Raw genomic sequence first — 9998 nt, 5'->3', positions numbered from 1 at the left:
TTGCTTTGTAATTATTTAGGGGTGCACAAACTGTACACACATAGGACTACGAATTTAACCAATAAATGTGTATGTTCTGACGGCTACAATGACTGGCCATTACCCCATCTCTCTTCCTCTACTCAGGCCTCCCTAGAGACACAACAATATTCAAATTAGGCCAATTAATAACCCTACAATGCCTTCTAAATGTTCAAGTAAAGGGAAGAGTCTCACATCTCTCACTTTAAACCAAAAGCTAGAAATGAACAAGTGAAGAAAGCACATTCAAAGCTCAGAGAGGCCAACAGCTAGGCCTCTTGCACCATACAGCCAAGTTAATGCAAAGGAAAAGTTCTTGAAGAAAATTAAAAATGCTATGCCAGTGAATACCAATGCTTATTGCTGATATGGAGAAAGTTTTAATGATCTGGATCAGGGGTGGGCAAACTTTTTGACTCGAGGGCCACAATGGGTTCTTAAACTGGACCGGAGGCTGGAACAAAAGCATGGATGGAGTGTTTGTGTGAACTAATATAAATTCAAAGTAAACATCATTACATAAAAGGGTACGGTCATTTTTTTTTTTATTTTAGTTTTATTCATTTCAAACGGGCCGGATCCAGCCCGCAGGCCGTAGTTTGCCCACGGCTGATCTGGATAGAAGATCAAACCAGCCACAACGTTCCCTCAAGCCAAAGCCTAATCCAGAGCAAGGCCCCAACTCTTTAATTCTATGGCAGCTGAGAGAGGCAAGGAAGCAGCAAAAAAAAAAATTGGAAGCTAACGGGTTGGTTTATGAGGTTTACAGAAAAGAAGCTATCTCCATAACAAAGTTCAAGGTGAAGCAGCAAGAGCTGTTGCAAATTATACAGAAGATCTAGCTAGATAATGAGTGAAGTTGGCTACATTAAATGGAGCAAACAGCCTGATATTGGAAGAACATGCCATCTGGGGCTTCCATAGCTCGAGAGAAGTCACTGCCTGGCTTCAAAGGGCAGGGCCATGCAGCTGGTGACTTTAAGTTGAAGCTAGTGCCCATTTACCACTCCAAAAATCCTAGAGTCCTTAACAATTATGCTAAAACTTTGCCTGTGGAACAACAAAGCCTGGATAACAATATATCTGTTTACAACATAGTTTACTGAGTATTTTAAGCCCACTGTCTAGACCTACTACTCAGAAAGACTCCTTTTAAAATATTACTGTTCACTGACATGTATCTGGTCACCCAAGAGCTCTGATGGCTGTACAATGGGTTAATGTTTTAATGTCTGCTAATGCATCCATTATTGGTCAAGAAGTAATTTAGACTTTCAAGTCTTTTTAAGAACTACATTTTGTATCTGCCATAGATAAGAGACTGTTTTGATGGATCTGGACAAAGGAAATTGAAAATCTTCTGTAAAGAATTCACCATTCCAGGTGCCATTAAGAACATTTGTGATTCATGGAAACAGGTCAGAATATCAACATTAACATGTGTTTGGAAAAAGTTGGTTCCAACTCTCATGCATGACTTTGAGGAATTTAGTGGGGGAAATAACTGCAGATGTGGTGGAAACAGCAAGAGACCTGGCATTAGAAGCGGTGCCTGAAGGCGTGACTGAACTGTTGCAATTTCATGATAAAACTTTAATGGATGAGGAGTTGCTTCTTATGCAAAGAAAGTAATCTGTCCCTGGTGTGAAAACTTGAAAGGCAACAAAGGATTTGGAGTATTTCATAAACTTAGTTGATGAAGCAGTGACAGGGTCTGACAGGGCAGACTCCAATTCTGAAAGTAGTTCTGTGGGTAAAACGCTATCAAAGAGCATCACACGTCACAGAGAAATCGTTCGTGAAAGGAAGTCAATCATCAGCTCCATTATTATCTTATTTTAAGAAACTGCCACAGCCCACCAATCTTCAGCAGCCCCTCCCTGGTCAGTAGCCATCAGCACTGAGTCAAGACCCTCCCCCAGCAAAAAGATGACGACTCACTGAAAGCTAGAATTTTTTATCAATAAAGTATTTTTTAAATATATTTTTTATTGATTTCAGAGGAAGGGAGAGAGAGAAACATCAATGATGAGAGAGAACCACTGATCAGCTGCCTCCTGCACACCCCCTACTGGGGATCAAGCCTGCAACCCGGGCATGTGCCCTTGACTGGAATCAAACCCGAGACCTTTCAGTCCTCAGGCTGACACTCTATCCACTGAGCCAAACCAGCCAGGGCAATAAAGTACTTTTTAAGTAAGGTGTGCACATTGATTTTAGACATATTACTACTGAACACTTAACAGACTACAGTACAGTGTAAATGTAACTTCTGTATGCACTGGGAAACCCAAAAGTTCATGTGACTCACTTTACTGCAATATTCACTTACTGCTGTGGTCTGGAGTGGAACCCACAATATATCTGAGGTATATCTTGTAGAGAGATTAGATGCTAAGCCATGGGAGAGAGGCAATGGGATGAGGGACTGGGGCAGAGTGGGAGCACATGTGCTAAGAATGGATTATTGCTGCCTGGCTGGCGTGGCTCAGTGGTTGAGTGTCAACCTATGAACCAGGAGGTCACAGTTCTATTCCCAGTCAAGGCACATGCCTGGGCTGTGAGCTCTATCCCCAGTGGGGGGGCATGCAGGAGGCAGCCAATCAATGATTCTCCTTCATCATTGATGTTTGTATCTCTCCCTCTCTGAAATCAATAAAAAAAAATTTTTAAAGTGGATTATTGCTACTAACAGCACCAAAAAATCTGAGTAAGAAAGGGAGAGAAGCTTGACTATAGGAGACGTGAGCTGACAGGGAATGAGGAAATAGCTCAAGTCCCATCTACTAACAAACATGGAAATGTTCGCAGTAAGAAAACCGTAAGGAGTGGGAGCTGCAGAGGCCAGTCAGCAGAGGCCTGCTGTGGTCAACAGGACAAAGGACAGCTGGGCCCTGCTCTCTAAGGGCAGAATGACTCCTGAAGGGTGGGACTGAGGAGTCTCAATGGGCAGCATCAATATTATTCACACAGGGGTGGCGGGTCTTCACACACCCTTCTCCTAACCCTAAAAAGAAAACCAAGTCCTTGGAACACTTTGAGGTGAGGAAGCCAAAGTGCAAATGATTCAGAGTCTGATCAAACAGCACAGCAAGGTGTAGTTTTAATAGAGGGAAGGCCTGCCCTAACCGGTTTGGCTTGGTGGATAGAGTGTCGACCTGCGGACTGAAGGGTCCCGGGTTCGATTCCAGTCAAGGGCATGAACCTTGCTTGCAGGCACATCCCCAGTGGGGGGTGTGCAGGAGGCAGCTGATCGATGTTTCTAACTATCCCTCTCCCTTCCTCTCTGTAAAAAATAAAATAAAATATTTTAAAAAAAAAAAACAGAGGGAAAGCCAAAGTGCTATATCTGGTCAGACCCAGAGTCCAAAGAAAGGCTGAGTTGATGCAGGGAAACTCACATGTCGGAAAACAGAAACTGACCAACTTCCAAGGCCAGCTTTAGAGGCTGCCTCAGAATCTCTTACCTGATCTGAGTCCAGTGTCACACGAAGTCCCAGCTTAGTCATTCCATCTTCCTTCAGGAGCTTCAGGTGGGGACAGAGAGCAAGGCAAAAAGCCTTGGCTATGTGCTCCGTCAGCCGGCTATGATCTGCTGGATCACTCAAGCAACTGTGCTGGTCATCATTTTCTAGGAAAAACACCTGTTGCCCGAACATAAGAGACTTAACCTTGTGCCCAGGAGATTGGGAAGAAACAAGTGTATCAGCTCACTGTGCATGAGCACCCTGACCCACAGAGATGTGCAAAAAGACCTGACAGGGTACCTCAAAGTCCCTGGGACAAAAGGGGGACACTAACATCTTATATCCAAGAATCTCAGTCTCTGCATCTACAAAATGGTAGCAGCAACCTGCCTATTTCCCTGGAAGCCATAGTCAGGGTCATCCTGGTACAATCTACTCAAAAAAGGCTTACATTTTGCATTGTGCACGTCTAAAAGGTAATTCCTGTATGTGGACGATTTTCTTAGGAACTGATCTTAGAATCTAAGAGAATGGCTCCTATAGCTTGAGCCAAACCCTTCATGTTACAGATTACTTATAGAAGGGAGGTGATTCACCCAAGTGTACATAAGGATTTAGAGACAGAGATGGGGTAAGCCCGGAATCCAGGTCTTCTGTCTCTTATCACAGAGCTTTCCCCAACATATAGCTCCGCCTTTGCTGAGGTCAGAGCTATGCCAGTGTGCACACACTGGGAATAGGGAGAACATAGCAAATTTGGAACTGAGAGACCTGAGTCCTAGTCGCATAGAGGAAGGTGATGAACAAGTCCTTTGGCTTCTGAATGCCCAATCTGGATTTATAAAATGGAAAGCACCTGTCCTCTCTAGTTACTATAAAAAATGATATATAAGCAAAATATGCTTATATATACCAACCCCGAGCTCAGTGCTCAATAAGCAGCTTATACTAAGAATACTAACAAGGAGTCAGCTCTGAAGTCCCGTGACGCATGCACAGGTGAGAGTGCCAGCATGGAAGGAGGGAAATGCTCTGGAGTCGGAGTCGGGAGGCCCTGGCCTCTGCTCAGTAACTAGCATCAGGCAGGTCAGGCTCACAGCCTTTCAGAGCCTTTCTCATTATGCAAATTAATGGGTCGCCACCGCCACCGTGCCTCACTGGGTTACTAGGGAGCAAAAAGGAGGGAACGGAGGTCAAACTATTTTATAAGCAATAGAGTTTTTTATGTTCCAGTGTCTGAACTGCTCAAAATATGTCAAAGGAATAGTCATAAAGCAAGCCCCTAAGACCACTGAGCTGTGTATGAGAACACTGGGCCTGGTATGAAGGACATCACTTGGAACAACAGCTCAAGAACTGCAGCACTAGACTCTCTGCTCTCAGGAACCAGCTACGTGAACTTGGGTAGGGCACTTAACCTCTCCTGCCTCAGTTACCTTGTGTGTAACATAGAAAAGCTAGAAGTCACAGAACTTTTAAAAAATTACTTCTAAAGTTGCAAGGAATCTTAGAGATCTTTAACTTAACAGTGTATTTTATAGATAAGTATAAATAAGATTCAAAACAAATTGGGAGACCTAGGACCCACCTGTTTATTCTCAGAGAATAAACTTTCTGATTTGTCTGAGATGTACACACACACAGGGTCTCTGCCCGGCTCCTCTTGCTCCAGGTTAGCCTCTAATACAGCTTTCGAGTTAAGGAGCAATACAGTGGAAAAGAGCTTAGGAGTTGTCCAGATCAGGGTTTGAATCAGGACTTTGATATTACTTATTTGCCATGTAAGCTTGGACAAGCTACTCAGTCTCCAAACTTTAGTTTTCTTTTGTTCTTTTTAAATTATAGTTGACACACTAGTTTTCTACTGATGAAATAAGTCAATTCTTAAAAACCATGTTATCTAAGATAATTTAACTGGGAGTGCAGCATAACTAGCCCAGCTTTCTAAATCATACAGCAAAGATGGTATGTACCATTCAGAGATGTAGCCTTCGTGAATTCTAGTGCAAACAAATCCCTAATACAGTGGTTCTCAACCTTCCTAATGCCATGACTCTTTAATACAGTTCCTCATGTGGTGGTGACCCCCAACCATAAAATTATTTTCGTTGCTAATTCATAACTGTAATTTTGCTACTGTAAACAATATGTAATTATATATGTGTTTTCCAATGGTCTTAGGCCAGTGGTCAGCAAACTCATTAGTCAACAGAGCCAAATATCAACAGTACAATGACTGAAATTTCTTTTGAGAGCCAAATTTTTAAACTTATTATATAGGTAGGTACATTGTTATTAATTTAATTAGGGTACTCCTAAGCTGGCCTTTGCTAAAATAATAATAAAGCCACCAACACAAAATAATTACAATTCTTAAATTGATGACAAAAATACCTGTAGGATTTGCAGCTGGTTGGAAAAATACAGGTAACTTTATGCTTTGAGTAGGTACTTTTGTCACCCGCGCGGGATTTGCGGACGCGACTAGCACTAACCACTGCACATGAGACTGCTGACTGACTGGCTCACTCAACTCGTGCGTGAATCGCGTGCGCCTCCCCAGCGCTGCATATCCCGAGGCCGCCTGCGCCACGTCTTCTGTCGCCTGACCAACCGACACCCCCCACTTCTTCTAATGCCATTTCTTCAAAACAGACTCACCCAGGCCGAAAACCGACTTCTGCGCATGGGCCACGAAGTTTCAATCGCACTGTACGTGCACACCCACACGTGGTATTTTGTGAAAAAGCCACACTCAAGGGGCCAAAGAGCCGCATGTGGCTCACGAGCCACGGTTTGCCGACCACTGTCTTAGGCGACCCCTGTGAAAGGGTCGTTAGACTCCCAAAGGGGTCGCAACCCACAAGTTGAGAACCGCTGCCCTAACAGCTGTGCACAGGCAGCAGCAGACATCAGTGCTGCGGCCTGCACTTGGTGGCATTTCTTGCCGGTGACCTCAGACAGACCAGAGGGAACTGCGGTATAGTAGACAGACAGACTTTTTTATTATCCTCCAGAATCAGACCAGAATGTGTCTCTGGACCTATTAAAAGTTGTGCTCAACGCGGGTCAAGAATGTCAAGTTTTATCTCCTTACCTCTGTCCATCTGATGACTTTTCCATTTGCCTTATACTCTGATCCATGGAATATCTTCACACTTGTTATAGACTCCATTAACTTCCCATCTATAGGACTTATGACACTAAAATAGAGGCAAAGAAGAGAGATGGAAGCAGCTCTGAAGTCAGAAGAGCCACTTCTCTTATCAAATCTTGCAACTAATTATATTGGGCACCTTGCCAAACACATCTGATCAACATATCACAGCAAGAAGCCACTACACAAACATGTATGAACAGAGTGCTCATGCAAAGGGCTCACTAAAATAATTCAAAGAACACACATACAAAGAAGGACTCATGATTCCAGGAGCTGGTTATTTTAATATGAAGAACTGTTTACTCAAACCTGCTCTCTCCTTGCAGCATTCCTTCCTTCAGTGACTGCACAGCCACCCTGTCCCTCAATCTTGCTCTCCCCTCTGCTCTGTCACAGTACTCTGCTCCTGACTATGACACCCATCACGTTATACTCACCACACATTTTGTGTATCCGTCTTACAAATGAACTTCTGAAAGGGAGGAATATGATATACTTACCTTTGTGTGCTATATTCTCAGTTCGGACACATTACTTGGAACATAGGAGTTTAATAAATGTTTGTGGATGAAAAGAATTATTTAACCGAGTATATTCATTATGACAGTGCTGATGTGAACTGGTGAACAAGTATCTGTTTTATTTATCACAACAAATTCCCTTTAGTGCTAAATTATCATTCCTAGATTCCTGAATAGAAAGGCCCACTTTTTAGTCATTTCCTCTCCAAAATATAACAAGTATAAATAACTGGAGATGCACACTCATTGGTGATAAGGATTAACAATGGAATCACAAAGATTCCAAACTCTTCCTAACAATTTTGAAACCTGTTTATGTTTTCCAATCTCTACGTATGTAAGATGAAATTTAACTTAAATTTCAATATCAGGGATTCACGTCATTCACTTGAATTAAAATTATTTAAACAATGTTAAGTTTAATTGCTAATTCATCAGAAAGAACACTCTTAGTTGATGAGTACTTTTTTAAGAGAGGATATGCAGACAGAAGTGTACAAGCTGGAAAATGTTCCATTTGTACACTACAAACTAAACTCCTGAGTTCCAGTCTTCCGTGACTAGTTCTTGTCCTGTTTCCTAAGATGCTGCCAATGGCACTTGTTGTAGAAAGAAGCCGCCTGCTTGTTTTTAGTCAGCAATATGTTACGGCATCAGATTTTCAGATGATCAATTTTTTGGTCCTAATAATCATGTTCATTTCCAACTGTAATGGAGAATTAAACAAACTGAATTTGAAATTAAATTTGCCAGTGAAGTACGGGAAGATACAGGGTTATTTGTAAAACAGTCAAATGTACTCAACGCTTTAGAAATTGCTTTTTGTTCAGTAAGTCTTTGTGCCGTGTTGTAAACGCCCTCTGCCTACCTTTGGGTCTGCTATTCCCTCAGACTGGAATGTCTCCTCTCCCAGAGCTATGTGGCCAATACCCACTCATCTTACCAGATTCAGCTAAAGCAACAGCCATTTCTCTATGGAGTCGTTCTTGAATACTGCCCTATCACCTCTGCCAAGCTTCCACTCTCCTTTTCTTTAATCTTCACTGCATCCTACAGTGTTTTCTATGAGCATTTTCCATACTTTGATGCACTTATAACTATTTCAAAACGAGACTGAGCCACTTATCAGCTGGAACCACATGTAATTCATTTTTGTATCTCCGCACGTGGAATTATTATTGCCTAAAGGATGGATGGGTAGATGGATAGAGGATGGATGGGAGAAAGCTTAATACAATGAGGTATAATATATTCATTTATTCAGTCAATGTTTAAAGTAACTGCTAGGTACCAGACAGTGCTTTGGGTGCTGGTAATATACTGGTAGCAGTAAATGAAACAGACCAAAGTCCCTGTCCTCATGGAGCTTACATCCCAGGAACAATATAGTAAGTAAAAATTTTTGTCTGTTAGAAACTTGTAAGTGCTCTTAGAACTATTCTGCACAGATAGGGGATAGGAATTGGGGGGTGGGATGGAAGAATGTGTATGACGGTTATTACTTACACAGGTTGGCCACAGAAGGCCTTCTGAAGGCAGTGAGGGAGTGACTCAGGTGGCTACCCAGGGGCAAAACATAAGCTGAGAGAACAGCACGTGCCAGGACAGAAGTCTAGTTGACATGTCCCCACAAGAAGGCAGGTGTTGCTTGAGAAGTAAGAGTGGGGTGGGGGACGCAGATTGTGTAAGGCCTTAGAGGTTGCAAAGACTTTGATTTTGACCCTGAATGGAAGTCAGTGGTGGGTTTTGAGCAGAGGAGCAACACTGTAGAATTGGAAACAGATTAGGCTGGGAAGAAGGAACAGGCCAAGACTAGAAACAAAGAAACCAATTAGGAGGCTACTGCAATAATGCAGACCAAACAATGGTGGCCTGAACTGGGATGATGGCAGTGGAGGTAGGAAGAAGCAGTAATAAGAGTCTATATGTCCTTTGAAGTACAGCGAACAGCATTTACTGTTAGATGAGGTACAGGGCATGAGATACAGGCGGCTCCAGGGTCTGGGCCTGAACCTTCAGAACAAGAGCTGCCCTGACTGGGAAAGAGGACAGCATCTGCAGCCCAGGGAGGCGGTCCCGCCTGCCACTCCCTTGCTTTGTGGAAGTGGTTAGCCTTGTGGTGCTTGTTTACTCCTCTGGAATACTACTAACACTAGTTCTATCCGATTAAACAATGTTAGTAAAAGTGCTTTGCAAACCATACAAGGCTTAGGTATTACTATTATCTCAATAACTTTAGAGAAATTGTTTTGTAAAACAGTCAGTTTCCTCCCTTCAAAAATATGCACAGAAACCCCTTCAGAAATGAAGCCAAGAAACCAGAAGTTTAAAGGCAGCCTCTCAGGCAGGGCTCCCAGTGAAGCTGTAACACATCAGTGCAGACAGACCCAGAGCCCAGCCGTAACTACATGCCTCAGGGGGGAGTTTGCTGCCTTTACCCCTTGTTGACGTTCTTGTCGTCATCCACCCACTGGATGTGGATGTGCTCCTGGGGGTCCTCGGCGTCCGCCTTGCCACAGGTGATGGTGAAGTCCTTCATCTCTCGCAGCGCCTGCCTCAAGGCATCCATGTTCTCTGCAGTGATCTGGACCATGACGCCATCTGAGGATCAGCACCAGATAATACCGATGAAAACAATGAAAAGCCAGGGAGAGAGGCAGTGAAAAGCGGATCTGGAACCTAGCAAACCCCTCTACGTTAAATGTGAAACTCTGCTCTGCTCTCTACAGCAGAAAGACACAAGCAGGTGTTGTGCTTTGAGCTGAGCTCTTCCTCACTGAAAGTGCTATGAGGAGCGAGTGCCGAGATACGTTCTGTTTAAAACACTTG

At 43.2% G+C, this 9998-nt stretch overlaps 1 protein-coding gene across 9 annotated transcripts in view; it reads right to left on the bottom strand.

The window, feature by feature from the left end:
- ZFYVE9 (zinc finger FYVE-type containing 9) overlaps positions 1-9998 on the bottom strand; it is a 134223-nt gene that overhangs the window by 2965 nt on the left and 121260 nt on the right. For 8 of the 9 annotated variants that reach the window (XM_036347418.1, XM_036347422.1, XM_036347424.1 and 5 more), the window contains 3 exons: positions 9608-9770; positions 6586-6691; positions 3489-3665 (listed from right to left, as the gene is read on the bottom strand). In XM_036347418.1, coding sequence (XP_036203311.1) covers positions 3489-3665; positions 6586-6691; positions 9608-9770 — 446 coding nt within the window. Of the gene's footprint in view, positions 1-3488; positions 3666-6585; positions 6692-7268; positions 7876-9607; positions 9771-9998 lie in introns of those variants that run through there. The other variant, XM_036347425.1, reaches the window with a different exon arrangement.

Source organism: Myotis myotis, unplaced genomic scaffold (assembly GCF_014108235.1).
Source record: "Myotis myotis isolate mMyoMyo1 unplaced genomic scaffold, mMyoMyo1.p scaffold_m19_p_2, whole genome shotgun sequence".
NCBI lineage: Eukaryota > Metazoa > Chordata > Mammalia > Chiroptera > Vespertilionidae > Myotis > Myotis myotis.
This window is presented reverse-complemented; position numbering and strand designations above follow the sequence as displayed.